This window comes from Emydura macquarii, unplaced genomic scaffold, assembly GCF_026122565.2.
Source record: "Emydura macquarii macquarii isolate MOO-44397 ecotype Brisbane River unplaced genomic scaffold, CSIRO-AGI_Emac_v2 contig_2681, whole genome shotgun sequence".
NCBI lineage: Eukaryota > Metazoa > Chordata > Testudines > Chelidae > Emydura > Emydura macquarii.
This window is the reverse complement of record NW_027132818.1, coordinates 2990609-3011114: the sequence shown is the minus strand read 5'-3', so window position 1 is coordinate 3011114 and position 20506 is coordinate 2990609. Positions and strand designations below refer to the sequence as shown.

The 20506-nt window shown below is 42.0% G+C and overlaps 1 protein-coding gene across 1 annotated transcript in view; it reads left to right on the top strand.

The window, feature by feature from the left end:
- The window catches only part of HUNK (hormonally up-regulated Neu-associated kinase), a 102457-nt gene that overhangs the window by 62054 nt on the left and 19897 nt on the right, over positions 1-20506 (top strand). Inside the window, exons 6-9 of the mRNA XM_067565639.1 lie at positions 4497-4632; positions 9635-9794; positions 11545-11628; positions 17258-17313. Of these exons, the coding sequence (XP_067421740.1) occupies positions 4497-4632; positions 9635-9794; positions 11545-11628; positions 17258-17313 (436 nt within the window). The remainder of the gene's footprint in view (positions 1-4496; positions 4633-9634; positions 9795-11544; positions 11629-17257; positions 17314-20506) is intronic.

Below are 20506 nucleotides of genomic sequence, written 5' to 3'. Positions count from 1 at the left end.
AGGGGTTGAGCATTAAAATTCCGTGAGTGTGTTGCATCATTTAATGACTTGTATCACTAATATGTTTAAGGAGTTTTAGAAATTGGGTCTAATTTATGACTCAATGGTGTGAAATAGCCTTAGTTTGTTTTATGTGGTGAGTAGTACAGACAGCAACTCCATGCACAATTTTACCAGGCAGACACTCACATTTGGCATTCTCTAAACAATAGAAACCAAATTGTCTCTGACTGCTGCAAGGAAAATGGTTTCTCAGTGTCAAAACAGAAGAATATTTGTATTCCATAATAAAGCTTGCTCTACAACTTTTTTAAAATGAGCTTGGTATCTGAATAAAATTTAAAGAGAAATTAAGTTTCCAGTGATGTTGGTCTTGTAACTGTCAAGAAAACAAACATTATCCCAAAATTATAACACAGAAAGAAAGTTCTGTCAAGTGCAAATTTGCTGGCTGAACAGATTAGCACCATCTTTGATTTCTCCTGGATGAAGTCTGCCACTTTGCTTATATAAACAACAGTTAGCTGGATAATTCAGTTATGCCTTTGTTAGCTCAGCTACTTTCTTCAGCATGAACCAAAAGAGGACAGAGGAAATGGTGTAGCCATTTTATTTTCACCTGACTTTATATGTAACATACTATACCTCCAAAGATCAATCTGTTTGCTTTTTGGTACAATTCAGGGTGTTAATTTTGATCTCTTATGCCATAGGCTTTGGGTCCTGGCTAACTGATGTACTTTTACTAACAGTCCCTAACTTTTGAATGTCTGGATAGTAGACGCAGGGCAATCCCACTGAAGGGTTCTTGGCTCTGGAATGAATTTCATCCAGCCTGAATCTGTTGATCTTTATAATGTGTCATAAGCCTCATCCACTTAGTCAGTCATTTGCTGGAGGAAAAGTGAACTTTTATAAGGAATTTAGCTCATTTGGGGACTGAATTTATTTACATAACACTTTCAATAAGCATTGTGCACTGTTGTTGTAACTGTCCTCAGAATCTATTGGGGAGGTGCATTTTATAATTGGGGAAGTGGGAAAAATGGAAAGTCATAAGCCAAAATAGATGAAAAATGGATTTGTTGTTCTTGACAATAGAGAATTCTTTACTTAAGAAATGTGACATGGGAGCTTGTAGGATCTCATAGAATAGCCATAACATCAACTTCCAAAAGATTTATGGACATGTTTCCAGTCTTTCCTTGCTGTTACTGCAATATTATTGTCATATGAAAATATGGAAAAGTCAGGAGAGAAGCTAAAATAGCACATGTTAATTAATGATTTATGAAGATAGAAATAACTATAAAAAAAATTCAGTTCATGCTTAGGTGACCTGGTAACTGCACACTCATATTTCTCTCTGTCAGCCAAATATAAACTTCTTGACAGTAGGCCTGTCTTAAACTGGATAGTGTCTCAGGGCCCTGTCCAGCAGATATTTGGTTTCTGTAGGATGTTGAACACAGAGGCTGCACAACTGCTAGGGCTCAACATCTACAGAACCTCATCCTGATTTATATAATACAAATCTCTCCCTTCCTTGTGTCACAAATCCACAGGATCCTTGCTATGCTCCAGCTTTAAAACAGTCCCTTGGAGGTACTCATTCAATGTGATAGACCCCCAAAGAGTCCCACTATTCCTAAAGGGTAAGCCACATGGCCTCAATGCCTCTGAGACTCAGCCAGTGGGCTCCATCACTCCTACTTCTCACTGTGAGCTCTGCCCAGCAAGTGAAGCTGGGATAGATTCCTGTTTAGAGACTTTCATCCTCTTCAGGGATCAATGCACCTTAGCAAAGATTTGCAGTGACACCAGGCAGGTTTTTCAAAACAGAGTAGGGTTTATCAGTCAACTGGAATGCAGCAATGGGATGGCATAGAGAAGCAAAGACATAGCCCACACCAGGGCTCCCTTGAGCTACCCTGCTGTAGGAACCATCATGGTTTCTTTTCTCTGTCTTTGGCCCTTCTCTGTCAGTCCCAGGCGAGAACTTCCTGTGTCTCTTTGAGCTCAGCTCTTAACACAGACATCTGACTCCTTTTGATCCATTCTCCTCTTCCTGGAGAGCCCTGCTGAGTTCATGTGTTCTACCTGCTGGAGCTTCCCACTCTTAGGTGTCAGCTGTTCAGTAGCTGGGGTTCCAGTTTTCTTTCTGGATCCTTCATTGATATGAGTTGGTTCTAGTCAGTCCAGAACAACCCATTCATATCATCCCAAACACCTCACATCTCCTGCTCTGGCCCAGGATCATTTTAACTTTCTGCTCCCACTGGGTAGCAATACCAAGTCAAGAAAGTCACTGCCATGCATATCATTCATAAAAATATGAAGAAAATACCCCCTTCCAGCACTTTTTGTCTACTGATCTGCTATAGAACATAGGCACACACTTCGTCTTCCTGACCCCACATAGACCATGCTTCATGTTGATTTCCTGAGCTGAGTATGCTCAACACCAATGATGTACATAAGGGAGGGGACTGGATAACAGCACGACTGTGGACAAGAGCCTTTTAAAGGCAAGTGCACTTTATCTTTGGTTAACATTTATGTCCTTTACAGATTGTCACATTCCGGCCTATAGAGTGAGCATGCTGCTCTCCTTACACAAGGGAGGGTACAGGAATACAGGAAGCCTGTCATTTGTGTTTCTGGATCCTGAGATTCCCATTGATTATTGTGTAAATGGCAGTCCATATAAAGCATTTGGGATTATGGTGAAGAGGATATGCCATTGTTACTCTAGTTCAAAGATGGATTCACTTGTAAAAGACAAAAATGGCATAAAACATGTGGGTAGTATCCACTGAAGCAAGATTAGAGAGGTCTATAAGCAGGAAGATAGTACACTTCTTTGGTGTTTGCTGTCAAATTCATCCAGAATTTTTTGACAGCTCAGCTGATTATTTTTTCCTTAGTATGTACCAGCTCATGTGTGCTAGCCAAACAATTACATTTGGTGGCTTCTGTGGTGCATATGATGTTTCTAAGTTCTGCGTATATCAGGCTGACTGAAAACAGTTAGGTAATGTCAGGTACAAAATCTTTTAAAAAATTCTCCAACATTAGGCTTCTGTGTCTGTTACATATTTAATTCTTTAGGATTACACAAGCAGAAGGTAAGATTTAGCTATGATGGGTTGGAGATTAAAATATAGGACTAGTCAAAACAGAGATACGTTTCCAAGTCAGATACTTTCAGAGGGGTAGCCATGTTAGTCTGTATACAGCAAAAACAAGAGTTCATTGTTTTTTTGGGTTTTTTTTTAAGTCAGATACTGAATTCATGTGTGGGCTTGGGCCAGTCACTTAAACTCTCCTTGTAACTAACCACTCTGGAGGCATGACATCAATGAATGTTTGTAATGCGCTTTGAGATTCTTTGATGGAAAACTCGAAAGGCTTGGAGTCAAAACATAAGCCCAGTTCTATCCTCAGATATTCCCTTGCAACTCTGTTGAAGTGAATGGAAATACAGGGGTTCATATCTGAAAACAGAATTGAGTCCACTAAGTTTACTGAACTATTTTAATTGGGTCAAAGTCTCCTATCATTGATTTCAGTTGGTTGCACCATTTTAACTGAGAAATGAATTAGGTCCCCTGGGCCTGGTGCTGTGAGATACTGAGCACTGGTATTGATTTGAGGTTAATGGGAGTTGAGGCTGCTCAGCTCTTCACCAGAGGCATGCAGTTCCTTTTTCAGAGGGCACCGTGGGCCTCTAACGTTATACATCTGCTGAATTTTTAAAGGGATGTATAAGAAGAAAATCCTTATTTTGTTGTTGGAGAGGGAACATTTAAATAATGAAGAAATAATTGTAATGCTAAGGTCCTGATTCAGGAAAACACTTAAGGATGTGCTTAGGTTCCTGCTGAAGTAAATAGGACTTAAGCATGTGCTTAAGTGTTTTACTGAATTGGGTCTGTGTTCTCTCATCTCTCATGTTTAACATTGGACCAAATCTCTGGACAGGTAAAATTCCAGATGACTTCAGTCGACTTACGTATTTAACTATTACTGTTTGTCCCAGGCAATTTGCTGTTGAAATATGTTTCACCAGGAAGTCTCTAGATTAGATTTGTATCAAAGATTTTTTTTCCTTTGGTAATATAAAATCAGATCCGGTACATGTTCTGATCCTTCTATCTAGAATAGTATTATGTGACCAGGGTCAAGGTCTGGGTCTAATTTGGAACAAATGCCTCTCACCATACTGTTTTCTTTCTGGAAGCATGAAGGTTACATTCAGAGCACATACAGATAATTTTGCTCTTCTCCTTTATGACTCTATAAAAACATTATTTATTTTACTTATGGATTAATTCCTTATCAGATAATTTTCTCAGGGACATTAGAGCACATCATAGAGAAAACGTTGCTTGATAGTATATCTTTGGTGAGGTTACTAACCATAGTAACTCAGTTGCTAATTTAAGTTGTAAAGCATATGACACAGCTGTTGTCTTTTCTTAATATCTTCACAGCGGCTATAAACTTTCTACAATCTCTGCTAGAGCCAGATCCTGCAAAGAGACCAAACATCCAGCAAGCTTTAGCAAATCGTTGGCTTAATGAGAATTACCCTGGGAAAGCACCGCATAATGTCACATATCCAAACAGGTATTGTAATGCAGACAATACTTTGTTAGACTAAAAAGAGCTTGCAAATGTGAGAACACATTAAACCATTAGACGCTTGATCCTGCATACCCTTACTCATATAACAAAGTGAACTCACTGGCACTACATACATGAGTAAGGACAGCTTTTGCTTATTTCAGGACTGGGCCTGAAATAAATGGGAGATGATACCAGTTTTGAGAAAGTTCTTGGTGCAAAAGTCAAAATTACTTCCTTAAACTAGCAGAGAGATGCCATACTTCTGCATGGTGACCTTAGTTGGCTCCTGGATCTTCTCAGAATTGATGTGGACAGCACATTGTACATCACTCTTGGGAACCCCTTTCTTTGCTGTTGGAGTGATATTGCTATGTCATTAGAAGTTACTGCCTTTCTTAAACTCTAGCTCAGATTCTGTGTGATAAATACAACATTATTATGGTAACTGGGAAAGAGAGTTAGATGATCTTGCTTAGATGAGTGTAGATCTTGAGCACCTCAAAAGAAAGAGACGTATGACCAAATCCAGATGGATGACAGATCTCATGGCTAAATATATATGCAGCCAGGAAAAAAAGAGTGCTATTTTTGGTACACTTAAGGCTAGATCCACAAAGGAATATAGATGCTTAAATGCCACTTTAGGGGCCTAAGACCAAAATTTACATCCTCAAAACACCTGCTGCCTACACTGTCGGCACCTAAATTCCTTTAGCACCGAAGTTTTGGCCAGTGGGCATGCATAATTCCAACTACATCCTGACACTTCTGAGTTTCATGGCATCTAGTTCACACCTAATCCATACCAGGATCTTCAAACTAGATGTTCCTCTGCCTAGGTTGCCTGTGGGACTGATGCAGGAGGTGGGCCCTACATAAAGCATGCAACCAGAGGAGGAGCTGGTGATACCCTCCACTCTTGCCTTGTGCCCTCTAATTCACTGGTTTGCGTGTTCACCCAGAATATGAGAGCTCTAGATTCACATCCCCACTCTGCTTGATATGGAATGGGGACTTGAACTCAAGTCTCTCTGTTTCCTGGTGAGTTGTAAGGTATTCTGGGGTGGGGCTCTCTCAATCGCTCATGTTTAAGATGTTCCAGTTTTGTACAATGTATTTATACTCCTTGGGCCAGACAGAGACTGAGAAAGACTCTGTAGCTGAGTGGTTAGGGCACCCACCTGGGACCAGGCCATGGAGAGTCAGGTTCAAGTCTTTGTTCCAGAGCAGGCAGAGTGGAGGATCTGAACCTGGCTCTCTGACATTCTGGGTGAAAACTATAGGGGGCTCCTCCTCATTTTTTATGAAAAAGATCTGATCTGGTTTCGGCGCCTAACTCCAGGAGAGGGGTCATGACTGAGATCCTGAGTGGTGACCCGCACATCCCACCAGCCCACAATTAGGCACCTATCTGCCTTTGACAGGCTTAGGCCACGCTCCTCTTCTCAGCATTGCCTACTGGCTAGCTCAGTTAGGTGGCTTTTGTGAACCCCACTCTTAGGTGCCTAACTCTCCCCATGCATTATATAGGAAAGCTGGGCACCTACCTCGGGGCTATGGATTTTTTTATGTGGCAGGGCGTCTAAACATCATGTATTGCAATCACGAGTCTAAATCCCCTTTTTGGATCTAGCCACTAGTCAAAATGCAGTAGCTTTTGTGTAATACACAATTCAGCACCAGCTGTGGACTTATGCCCAGGGATTAAAAGCCTAGAGTCACAAAAAGACTAGCAGCTTCCAGTTCTCAAAATACAGCAAGTGAGTCTCTTATCCTGGAAAGGAAGTTCATAAGAGAGAACTGGTAAAACAATGAATCATTAAGCTGGCATACTGTGGAACACAGAGTTGTGCAGGGAAATGTGATTGACTACATTCATGGATGGAATATAATCAAAGAATATAAGAGCAGCTGGTTTAAAGGGGTGGGGCAGAGAATGAGATGAGTCATTGTCTCAGCATTATTGTCCTGACATCAAGTCTAACTGAGCTAATTTGCATAGTATACTTTAAAACAAAAGACACAAAGCAGATTTGAGGTATCCTGTTGCGTTGGATGGTACTAAAGTATGGTACATGTGAACATTTTGTTTTAAAAAAAGGAAAAATAAGTGTAAACTGAATGAGTCATTATGCTAATTAAATCACTGTCATAATGAGTCTAATCAATCTGCTAAACATGGCATCTGTTAAGCAAATGTAACTGTAACTTAAAGCTGTGTGGGTAACTTAATATTCTCACTCCTCTAGTCTTATCTCCACTTAAAACAACACAAAGAGGGTTTGAAATAAATCTGATTTCAAACTCTTTTTGATTTGTAGATGCACTTTTATATTTTTATATATTTTAAATCCCTGGCATGCACTTGTGTTGCTTTTTGTCAGATGGTGCTGGAAGTGTTCTTTCTGAGTTTGCTCACGAGTGTAACTGATTATATGTGTAATTAGTTAGGTGGCTCATAAAGGAGGCTGTGGTCTAATATGTTAAAGAAAAGAGCAGTGCAATGTCCTTTATTTACCAAGTGCCCATTAATCATTCTGTCTTGAAGGCAAGGGAACCTTAAATATAATAAATGAAAACCAGAGTCCTGATATACAGAGAGTGGGGTGTCTGTGTTTGTTAGAGGAAAATAAGTGCCTTTTACAGCCCTTAAAAATACACACTTCTTAAGGAAAAATCAATGTTGAACTTTTATGCTTTAAGGACAAACAATTAGATTTAATCATCAGATAATGTAATGGTATTTTAAAAAATGTAAACAAGAATAATTGGAAGAACTAGCTGGGAGGGGAAGTATTCTACATAGTCTAGTTTAAAAGGCTATCCCTTTTTAAAAAGAATCAGCCTTACAATAAATATTATTATAAATTCTAAATATATATATTATAAATATTATGTACAAAATCAATTTTTCTCATTACTTGCCTCTCTGAAAAATAGAGAATTAAACCCCTGTGTATTTTGACCCACATTTTGTGCTGAAGACAGTGGAGTTACATAGGGTTAAAGTCATGTCGATTATTGCCTATCTATTTTTGGGCTATAGTTCTTTTTCGTTTTTAACTAGCGTAGGTCCCAAACTTGACCTATCTACAAGTTGTTGTACTAAAGTGTGATAATAAAAATCCTCTTGAGTGTAAATATTTAGGGTCATTTTTGCTTTCATTTAAAATTGATGTAAATCTGGAGTAACACAATTAAAATCAACTTTGAAAGAATTTCTCTGGATGTATGCCAGAGTGTGACTGTGAGCAGAATATACACCTTAGTTTTTATCCACCACTTACTCACCAAGGAATCTCCCCCTCTCATCTCATCTCACTGCTATTTTTATGGAACTAACCAAAAGCAATGTATTGTACTAATGGGTATACCTCCTGACCTTTTATGTGCATCACTAAATGCCCCTAAGATAGGGAGCTGGTAGAAATAGTGAGTGGGAGAGGATGTAAAACTGAGATGAAGGAGATTTCGCACAAAATAATTCTCCCGGGCTTTTTATAAGCCTGCTTTTTAAAAAGAAATTATTTGAAGACAAAATATACTTTACATTTTACAGAATACTTCAAACAACAATTGCCTAGGTTCCTTTTGTAATCCAGAAGCCTTAATATACAATAGCAGATACAGTTTGCTTATTAAATTATTTTTTTAAAAAAAACCAAGAGCAGTCCCTAGTACAAAATGAATTTTAATAAGCACATTGAACAAAGGTAAAGATTTTCTAGTCAAGGTTTACCAGACTAGATGGTGAATATTATTTGGAGTCCTGTTATGGCCAACCTTATCTCCTATGCAGTAACTGCTGAATGTAACAGACATTGAAAATAGTGGTGCAGGGGGTGAGATGGGAAATGAGCTGATGCACCTATTAAAAGTATTTGTCAGATTTTAACAAAAAGCTCAGCACGGAGCGGTTCTTATTAAGGCACCTAAATAAGTGGCTAAAATAGAAATGGAGAACAAGGAATATATATATATTTTAAAAACAATTATTTTTTAAAATAATGGGAGCAACGAGGGTCTCAGCACAGCTAGAAGTCTGGCCAATTCCTTTAGAAGCCTAAATGAACTCTCTGGAAAATTTGACCTTATGATGTGCTGTTAAAGACACTGTTATAAAGGCACAAGGCTACTGCACTCCATTTCCCTACTCAGATAAGTCCATTATTGAGAGGGTATGCATGTGCACACACACACACTTTATGTATAACTTACCTTTCTATAGTGCCTTCCACCTCAAGCACTTCTACAAACTTCACAAATTGCTATAGAAATGTTACATATAGCTCTCTGTGGGATGAAACACTCTAGCTAGCTACTTAAGGCAAGGAGAAACCCCAAGCAACACTTAATGATAGCAGATGAAGAAGAGTACCATATCTAATGGAAAGAATAGAGATATTTAGGTAAGCAGAGTATAGCTAGCTGAGTTGGATTTTAGCTCTTCTCCTAGAAAAGGAGCCATGGGACGTTTAATGACGACAATAGTCAAGACCTTGGGTTTTATGTCTTAATCAAACTGTGGCATCTGCAGCACCTCTTAATACCATGCTAGGCCATTGGCTCACTACTGACTCAGAGGGAAGAATGCCATCTATTTAATTATCAATGTCATTTCTTGCAACACATACTGTAGCTGTTCCTTGGCAATCTACCATCCAAGTAGAAGCTAGCTTTGACCTTTTTTAGTTTTTCAGATCTGAATGGAACACAGCATAGGGTGGTTAGGGCTGAAAGCCACATAGAAAACTGCATCCAAAATCATTGAGTGCAGAGGGTATTAGAATGTATTCATTATCACTAAAATAATTTTTGGCTGATCTTTGAACTAGAGCTACCTTCAGAGGAACATAAAGCTAGTCGTGTTTGCATTATTTAACTATATAATGGCCTTCAGATCTCTAGTGCATACTCTACAGGTGTCTTCATTGCTAACAAGCATTCTAATGCCTCATCTGGAGGGTTGTAAGAATAATTTATTTGATCTCTCTTTGTATAGAATTCACTTAGAAGACCTCAGCCAAAGTGTGCTGCTCCATATGACTGAAAAGCTTGGCTACAAGAACAGTGATGTCATCAACACTGTCCTCTCTAATAGGGCAAGCCACACTCTTGCTATCTACTTTCTACTTAATAAGAAACTAGAGCGCTATTTGGCAGTCCTGAGAGTAAGTATTGCTTGATACTGATTCCTCAAGACAACAACAATAATAATGGTAGTATAAAAAAGAATGCTGTAATATCCAAGAATTTCCCACACACCGACATTTGATTCTGAGTCTTTAACTTAGTGAAGTATAGCCCCTTGAGATTCACTGTTCTTATAATATTAATTGTGAAAGGGAGATAATGCTGGTAAATAGATGACATTAATTCATTAAGAATTCCCAAGCAAGGGAAATAATTGCTTATAGGTTGTATCTAAATGGTTTCCAAATGTAGGCATTGGACAAAGAGGCTCCTGGGAAGGCTTTTGGCTTTCAGAAACAAAGTCCTTGCCATGTAAAGCTTTATTTTTGTCCTAGAGTTGTGTCGGACTTATGCTCTTTAGATATAATTCTTCTGTTATAAAGAAACATTCATTAACATAATGTGATTCTTGGCGGGAGAGTTGGGGACAGTTTAATAGCCATTAAAATTTGCTTGCTTGCTTGTTTGTTTGTTTTGAAGTGAAAACTTTAAGTAAAAGTTGTACTTAAAAATAATATGTATGTAGAGTTTGTTGATTAGTTTATGGCCCTCTTGGCCCATGGCATAAAACAATAATACCAGACAGGTCTTGAATATGACCTTGGGTCAAAAATCCTGCTGTCCACATTGCATTGCAGGTTTCTTGCAGGGTAGATTGCTACTGCGTACTCTACATTCCGTTTCTGCACAGATCTCCCATCGGCATCAATAGATGTTCGCACTGGGGATGAGAGCAGTATCTAGTTGAGAGAAGTGCAATAAGAGACTTAAGAGACTGACAGTGCAGTTTCAGCAGGAGGGTCACATAGATTATGACTAGGGTGGTGTGATATTTAGCAGTTTCACTTTGCAAGGTTCTTAAACACTTTTTTTTGTTCTTTGATGTCAGTTTCTTTAGGGTCACTTACACCTCTTCAATCCCCCTCCCATCCCCCTGTGTTTGACTTTGAATTTTGGATTCAAAGCAAAGGGCCATTTAAACCAGCAAGTTTCTCCTGCTTTCCCATCCAAACAATGCAAAACTGTGTAGTCCGCATCGTTGTGATGTGAGCCCATAGCACTGGGAAGCATGCACGAGATCACGCACCCTAACACTTTTCTTTGAATGAGTACAGTCGGTGTCCTTTTATGCTAGGCAGAGTGGAGGGAGCTATCACCCTGCCCCAACCCCTCCTCATCCCTCCCTGCCTTCTTTGGGGAGTCTAGCACTGCCAGCACTGCTAGTTTAGTGTTCTCTAGCCACATAATGGGCAGCCTTTGTGCAGGTGTATGGGGTATGCAAGGGGACAAGGCGCCTTGTACTCTGTTCTCCCTTGGCATCTGAGCATGGCGAGGGACAATCTGGGCCTGAGATGTAATTAGTGAGAGATCTGTAAGCATCTACAAGGCTGCTTATAAAGTGCAGGGTCTTACGGTTTTTCCTTTCAATTAGTAGTTTCTGTTTTATCTCAGAACGATTCTTTGTCTGGTGAATGGCCATAGATTCTTCACTCCTCCTCAGAGCGTAGTTGTATTAGAAATAACATTCAAATGTTTTAATGATGATGTCTCGCTGACCATTTGCAGATCAGCCTGAATCATATTTAAATATAATGGGCCAAATCCATCACTGGTGCAACTCCGCTGAAAGCCACAGTGAATTTGGCCCACCAGGTAGCAGTTCCATAATTAGTTTTGTTGCTTCTAATTATTTCACATTATTTTATTTCCCTTCCTCAGAAGTCTGATGTCCATGAAAATGTTTGCTACAAGAGCCAGCTATACCAGATAGAAAAATACAAGGGGAACCAAGATGTCTATGAGGTAGAGCTTTTTATAATGTTACTTTGATATTGGAACTGAATTTAAACATTTCTAACTGATTGTGATTAAAATTGATGGGTTTCTGGCCCTGGGGGAGAAACCAGAAATAATTCCAAACCCAGAGAAATAGAGAAACTTGCTTACAAGAGAGAAAGTTACCAAATGACTCATTCCAAAAGAATTTCCAGGGAGGTTTGGGCATCTTCATTAAAAAAGAAGTGACTGATCTGCTTGCACAGAACAAATGGACCTTTAAAGGTCACAATAATATCTCCCAACACATATGCTTAAATGTGAATCTCAGTGACAGTGAAAAATATAAGTTAGGGATGCAAACAGCAAATTCCACTCATCCATTCAGGTATTCCGAATGCCTCAATTTAACTTTGAGAACACTCCCAACACTGATGAGTTCATAATAACTGTTAGTCTCTAAAGCTATTGTGTTCCTCCTCAAATATATTCTGCAGTAATATAGACTGCTTGGGGTTGTGTGAAATTTTCTTAGAGATAGTTAAAAAAAACAAACCCCGTAGCTCTTCTACAACAGCTAGCTGATTCTCTTCAAGCACTTCACAAGAGTTTATAAATTAAGCCTCACAATATCCACGAGCGCTAGTCTCCCCCTCCAAGATACAAGTAGCTCCCAGTGAAGACAATCAGTATTGCATGTAACTTGCAGAGGAAGAATAGGGCTCTGAGGGAGGTAGAAGGAGTATTATCATCCCCATTGTACAAAGAGGAAACCAAAGAACAAAGGACTTAAGTAACTTGCCCAAGGTCACAGCCTTCACTGCATTTGAGCAGTGAAACTCAAAAATTAGAGTTCAGCCCAGGTTCATTGAAAGATTGTGAGCCAAGCTGTTTGGCAAATGAGTTTTTTCCCTGTGAAAAATTTTGCTGTAGATTTTTCCCCTTCCTTTTTCTTTAAATATTTTGGAGGCTGATCAAAAAAACCTAATAACTTGCAGTTTTAGGCAACCAAAACCAAAAAATTCAGGCGAAACCTACAAAATATTTGGTTTTGCATCAATGCTTATTAACATTAGGGGAGGAGTGTTTCAGGCAGGGCCAGCCCTAGGTGTTTTGTTGCCCAAGGTGGAAAACTGTGGTGTCCCTCACCTCATTCATCACACTCACTCCCAAAAAATTCAAGCAAAAGAAAAAAACAAAAAATGGGGGTTTGGCACTCCTGAATGTTGGCTGCCCTGATCACCTGCCCCTAAGGCCAGTCATGGTTTCACAGGAACACTGCTAGTCTATTATAGGCCCAATCCTACTATCCAGACTTCTGTGAGAGCTTTGTGTAAGGCGTGCCTGATTGGGCCTATCATTGCACGCCTTTGGCTTTGATTATTATTTATTATTTGTATTGCTGTAGTGTCTAGTATCCCTAGTCACGTACTTGTGCTAGGCACTGTACAGATGTTCTCTGTCATCAAGAACTGTACTTCATCCTCATGTTGGGACTTAGGAGTGTAAATAACAAATAATAAAAGCCACCCTTTGGTTTTATTTTGTTCTGCAATCTAGCAGTGTTCTGTCTTGAGATAGAAGACATGGGTCATGTAAATTAGGATGCTAAGTGATGGGAGTGCCTACACTCAATGGTTCCTTCTCAGTGGTCAGAAAGATACTTTTCATTCATTAGATAGAAGGTAGTAAAGCTTCTCTCCCTTCTTAAATTACTGTACCTTTTGTGTTGCCTGTCTCCATTCTTTTGCCTGGGTTCTAAGGGAATCCACTCCAGATATCAGGGGTTCTTAGATTTTACGATTTCTTTTTCTGCTCCTTTCTTTGCCAAAGACGGAATTACAGTGGTGCAAGCGTTGTATAAGTTTCATCTAACAACCGTAAGATAAATTAAAGTATTCCCAAAAGATCACTCTTTTAAAAGCTTCTATTCAGAGTTCTTCTAGTGCCAGTCTCTATCTGGATTCCATATGTGGGTGTGCATGTGCGCCATGCACCAGAGCCAGAACTGCTTGAAGTAGTCTCCATTGACCTGCGTGTGCATTGTGTGTCAGCCATATAGTGCATCCGAGATCTTATGAAACCGTGCGGGTCAATGCCTCCTCATTTCCTGCTTACCACCACATGGCCAGAGTTGGAACACCTTTTCTCTCCATTTTTGATCTGTATAGCTTAAAAAAAAATTACTGTTGTAGATAGTTCTTTAATAGTAAGTTATAGTTATTACATCTTAGTACAGTTAGTCTACCATGGTTCTACCCTTTATGGGGCATCCTACCCCCTTCGGGGTACTATGCCCCGACAATCCAGGTTTAAGAACTGTGCTTCAGGCCCGTGATCTTTCTCAGTAAACGATGAACACGAGCACTGTCTTCACTCTCTTGGTGAGACCCATGTTGTCACCCTTTGCTCCATCTGCCGATCCTTCCCATCACGAACCCATGAGGCCAGAGAACTTAAACTGCATAATCACCTCATGGAGTAGGCAATGCAACCGCGTGCATACTCGGAGATGGCACCGATGGACCCACTGGAACGCCCAGCCTCACCGACAGTGAACACCTCACCCACTAGGGCAGCACCAGCAGTACCAATGGTGCCAGCAAAAACCCTTTGTGCTCATAAGAAGCAAATCCATGGGCACAAAGGCAGATCCCCAAGGGGGACCACCTCCAAGCACAGCGTTACCTCCCTGAGCCGTGAGATGCTGATGCTGATGCCTCACATGCTGATCCAGCAGCACCACCTCCAAAAAAATCTAAAGCGGAGTGGAAGACCAAACATTGTGACCGACAGGAGTCATCTGCCATTTCAGCCACTGGCACACCACCAGAATTCCCGGCTCCATCCACTCCACCAGGTGCGTCTGTCCTTTCACGCCCGGTATCGTGTACACTCCTGATACCACACACACCTGGCCAACTATTGCCCTTCACACCCACAGCAGAACTGCTTCTGCCTCTTGAGGACTTCCTGCCGCAGCACAGATCGCCCGGGATGATGCAGCCTCCATCTCCAGCGGACAAACCGCTGCTGTTATATCAACCATTTACCCTACTGCCTGGAATGTCATCACAGGTCCTACCCACACCATCGGCTCCACCCAATCTGATGGCACCACCTTTCCTGGACCGGCTGTCAGACTCCGAATGGTCCTTGGAACCGGGCCCAACCGTCTCACCAGCATGCTCACATAGTCCGTGGCCACAACACCTAATGTACACACCACCTGCGGAGCTGTGATTCTGATACTCCCATGGACCACTGGCACAAACGGACCCATATACTTGGTCCTGTTGGCACCATTGGACCCCTGTCATGGACACAGAGCACCGCTGCCTCCTCAGGACCAATCCTCTCCTGAGTACACTGTCCCTCCCTCAGTCTACAGAGAACCACAAGGCACCATCATGCCCCCAGAACCGCCAATTCCGACTGGAGCATCGTCGTCCCCAAATGAAGCGCTCATTCCTCTCTCTCTCCCTTTCCCCACTTGATGACCACAGACAGTATCAGGACCTCCTGCGCCATATGGCAGTGGCTCTCAATCTTTCAGCTAAGGATATAAAAGGCCCCCAGGATGAATTCCTAGATGTTCTACAAACAATGAGTCCCTCACCATTGTGCTCACTATCCACAAGGCATTCCTTCAACCAGCCCAAGCGATCTGGCATGCACCAGCATCCTGACATCTAAGCATGCTGAGAAACCATACTTTGTCTCAGCCAAGGGTACTGACTTTCTTAATATGTATCCACCACCCAATTCTGTAGTCGTGCAAATGGCAGCGCAATGCATCTGACAACATTTCAGGACCACTCCTCCAGATCGAGCAGCCAAGAAGCTTGACCTGATTGGGAGGAAAGCTTATTCTTCAGCAGGCCTCCAATTCCACATTGCCAGCTACCAGGCTATACTAGCAAAGTATGACTTCCGTTCATACTCTAAATTTGCGGAGTTCCAAGCCTTACTTCCAGAGGATAAACAAATAAGTCCTTCATTGAGGAGGGTATATTGGTGGCCAAGGTCTCCCTCCAAGCAGCAATTGATGCCATGGATTTGGCATCATGCTTTTTAGCCTGTGGAGCAGTGCTTCAAAGGGACTTCTGGCTCCAAATGTCTGGTTTCCCTACGGAGGTCCAAACCACTGTGGAGGACCTCCCTTTCAACAATCAAAAAAATTTTTAGTGACTTCACTCAAAGACTCTTGTGCCATGCTCCAGTCCTGGGCCTCTACAATCTGGTTCCTACCTGCCACCAAAACCGGGCTTCTTTCCAACCTCAATATCCCACCCAGCCCACCTACCAACCCTACTCTCCACGCCAACAAGAACAGCCCCGCTGCCACCCAACATTCTCAATGACCCAGATTCTCTGCTGCCTCCACCTCTACCTCCTCCTTTCCCTCAACGCCCCTCAAAACAACCCTTTTGACTCTTCCCTCGAGAACCATGAGCCCCCATCCCACTCTTCCTCTGGTTTCCTCAATTGTCTTCGGGGGCCATTGTGCTGTCTTTGCACACAGTAGGAACAAGATTCCCACTGATCAATGGGTATTAAACATCATATACCAGTGATACCTTACAGAGTTCCTTGCCTCCCCCCTTGTCATCCTCCCAGGGCATGTCATGCAGACCCATCACAACAAGACCTTCTACAGAAGGAGGCATGCACCCTTTTCCAAAAAGGTACCATAGAACAGATCCTGCATCACTATCAGGGCCATGGCTTCTATTCACCTTGTTTCCTTATACCAAAAAAAGGAGGGTGCCTTCCCCCTATTCTGGATCTATGGGCATTGATTCCCTTTCCAAATGGTCACTCTTCCCCAAATCATCCCCTATCTCACCCCTGGGGTCTGGTTCGCAGCTCTCGATATGAAGAATGTGTATTTCCATGTGGACATTCATCCAACCCATCACTAATTCCTTCATTTTACGTTGGGACAATTCCGTGTCCTCCTTTTGGGATCAAAAAAGTCTTTGCAGTAGTTGCGGCCTATATGCAACGCCAGGGCCACTCTCTATTTCCATATCTGGACAACTCATTACCATTTGGATACTGCGAGACCTCTTCACAGGTCTCGGCATCTGTGTCAATGAGGAAAAGTCTACCCTTGTACTTACCAAAGAACTCATCTTTATAGGAACGCGCTTCAACTCTCTTGTGGGACGAGCCTTCCTTCCAAGGGTCCACTATGCCACTCTCATCTCCCTCATTACAAGGCTACAACGTTGCCTCTGTGCACACCTCCACATCACTGCCTTTCACTCCTGGGACTCATGGTGGCGTGCACCTCTGTCACCTCATACACCCGCTTTCACATGAGATACCTTGAACTGAGGCTTCACTTGGTGTACAACCCACAAAAGGACCACCTCAACAAATGGGTCCTCCTTCTGTCCTCAGTGATAATTTCCCTCTCATCATGGTGTGACCTATCCAAGATCATGGTAGGCATCCCCTTCAACCTCCCTACTACGCCCCACACCATTCTCATCACAGACACTTCACTCATGGGCTGGGGCACCCCCATATGGGGCCATATGGCCCAAAGCCTCTGGTCCGCCAGAGAAGCAATGATACATTTCAGCATCCTAGAATTACAAGTGGTCCAGCACGCCTGTTAAGCGCTTCTTCCTCTTGTCTTCTCCAGACATGTGCAACTTCTTTTGGACAACATGACAGCAGTCGTATACATAAACAAACAAGGCAAAACCAGATCTCCAACCCTTTGTCTAGAAACAATCCAAATGTGTCACACTTCATGCAACCCATTTACCGGCACAGACAACAATCTGATGCACACTCTCAGCCACTTCTTCCATTGCAACAGCGAGTGGGAGCTTAATGAATCCACTCTTTGTTTCATCTTCCATCAGTGGGGCACACCACAGTGGGACCTATTCATGACAGCCACCAACCACAAACTTCCCCTCTTTTGCTTCAGAGGTGGTCTTGGGCAAGGCTCTCAAGGGGATGTTCTTCTATCCTGGACACCAGAACTACGTTATACCTTCCTGCCCATACTGTTCCTTCCACAAGTGTTCTGCAAAGTGAGACATGACGAAGTAGTTAGTATCTTCGTAGCCTCCTTCTGACCGCACCAATATTGGTTCACCGATCTTCTTCACCTTTCAATCTGCCCTCCAATCCGTCTCCCCCGCCCCAGAATCGCCTCACACAACAACAGGGCCAAATCCACCACACCAGCCCGGATCCTCTTCACCTCATGGCCTGGTATTTGGATGGGGCTCGCGGATAGAAAATGCATGCTTCTCACTAGTGCAGGACATACTCACACGTAACTGATGCCCGGCTACCAGGGCATGCTGCCAAGCCAAATGGAGACGCTTCATGGAGTAGGCATCCAACAACCATCACTCCACAGACATCATGTCCATACTGACCATCCTTGACTATGTGCTTCACTTCACCTTTTAGGCCTTGCTCACTCCTCCATTTGAGTTCACCTGGCAACGCTCAGCGCCTTCCTCCCACCTGTAGATGTCTTCTCTGCTTTCAGCCACCAACCATTGTTCAATTCCTCCACGGTCTCATTAACACCTTCCCTTAGGGCAGGAAACCTTCTTCCCCTTGGAACCTTAACCTCATCTTTTCAGCCCTTATTAGACCACCCGTTTAGCCTCTAGCCACTTGCTCCCACTCCCACCTCTCCATGAAGGTGATCTTTTTAGTGGCCATCACCTGTGCCTGATGAGACTGCAAACTGGCAGCCATGATGGCAGATCCACTCTTTACTGTGTTCCACAGGGACAAAGTCTCACTATGATTCCACCCCAAGTTTCTCCTCAAGGTGACCTCACCATTCCACCTCAACCACATCACCCATCTCCCAACATTTTACCCTAAACTGCACACCTCCACCAGGGAGTGCACACTACATTCCGTCGACATCCATTGTGTGCTGGCCTTTTATCCCCAATGCACCTGCGCTTCCTGAGCCTCACTCAGACTCTTTTTCACTATAGCGGAACTCTGCTGAGGCTGCACCCTCTCTTCCCGATGCCACTCTAAATGGATCTCCTGCTGCATCACAGAGTGTTACTCCCTTTCCTGAGTCTCTCCACCATCTGGCATCACTGCTCGACACTCCACAAGAGCACAAGCCACCATGTCTGCCCTCTTCGCAGACGTCCCATGGCAAGATATTTGTAAAGCAGCAACATGGTCCTCTGTTCACACATTCACTGCTCATTATGCCATAGCCCAGTCAGCAGCAGCAGGTGCGGCAGTTAGCCATTCAGTCCTACAAACTCTCACTTTTACTGAGCTCTTGCTCCCATCTCCACACTGAGTGCTGCTCGCTATGCTACCCATGTTTGGAATCCACATAGGGACCAGCACTTGAAGAAGAAATGGAGGTTACTTACTGTAACTGAGGGTTCTTTGTAATGTGTGGTCCCTCTCTGGATTCCAGCCCTGCCTGCCATCCCCTCTACTACAGGCTCGGTGTCTGTTGGTAAGAGGGAACTGAGGAGGCAACGACCCGCGCAATCTCATAAGACCTCGGACACACCACGTGGCTGAAGCACATGTGGGTTGACGGAGACTACTTCAAACAGTTCAGGCGCATGCGCACCCACATATGGAATCCAGATAGGGACCACCCATCTCGAAGAACCATTAGTTACATGAAATAATCTTTCTTTATGATGGTGCTGGTCATGGTATTATTAAAAATGGTTTCCAAACCCAAAATTATATGGGCACATTTATATTGTGGCTGGTTTTGTTGTTTTTTTAAAAATAAAATATGCATTTACCAATTTAATAGACAAGTTGAATTGCAAGCCAGATGGAAGTATCATGGCAAAGTGCATACTACACTTTATTTATATAAGGAGTATGTACTTTATTTAAAACATATCAACTGGGGATAGATTGAGCAAATATATTTCAAGATGTGCCTGAGGGCTCTTTAGAGTCAAATTCTTCTCTGCGCACACATGGATTCTTATTACACACACAGATTCCCATGTGTGAATTTAGCCATTAGCTTATTGTTTACATGTGTGTATCATGTATATGTGTATGTGTAGTAATGTATTGTATCAGAACATACAGTAGTGTTTCTACACAAGTGAAAGAAAACATTTGGCAAATAGTGCAAAGATAGAAACACACATTGTTTTGGGGTTATTTTTAAAAATGGAAGTGCATCTGCTGCTGCAGCCCTAAATGCCAATTGCAACCAGATAATTGGTGTATGATTTCTTATTTAAAAAAAAAAAAAAAAAAAAAAGAACTAATGACAGTGCTACCACATGATTGCCTATTTTGACAGTATATATTTTCATGGCTAAGGGGTTGCTACATATTCTCTCTGAGGTCTGGTCTGCAGACAGATTTTTGTACCAGTATAACTATTTTGGTTAGGTGTGATTTTTTTTTTAACTGAAATAGTTATCCTGATACAGTCAGTAAGATGGATGCATTTGTACTGATATTCCTTTTTCACCTTCCCACATGGGAATAGCCATATACACCTTTATACCAATATAACTGTGTCCATACAAGGTGGAGTGTATTGCATTTACTATACCAAGATAGTTAAAATAGTACAGCTTTCGTTTGTGGACAAGCCATATGATGTTGCAATATGTTTTCAAGGTGGACATGGAAGTGTGCTTCTTTCCCTTCTTAAAGTACTGTACCTTATAAATATAAAAAGCAGACTCATGGTGTGGGAAAAAGACATATCTGATATATTCTTAATTGTAACATAAAAATTGCAGTTTAAGGGCCTAATCCCGCAAAAATTTATGCATGTTTAATTATGAGCAAATGATTGATCCCATTAACTTCAAATCCTACAGGAGCAGGGCCTAGGTATGTACAAAAAGCATGGATTATAAAAACTGAAGTTAGAGTGTAAAATCTT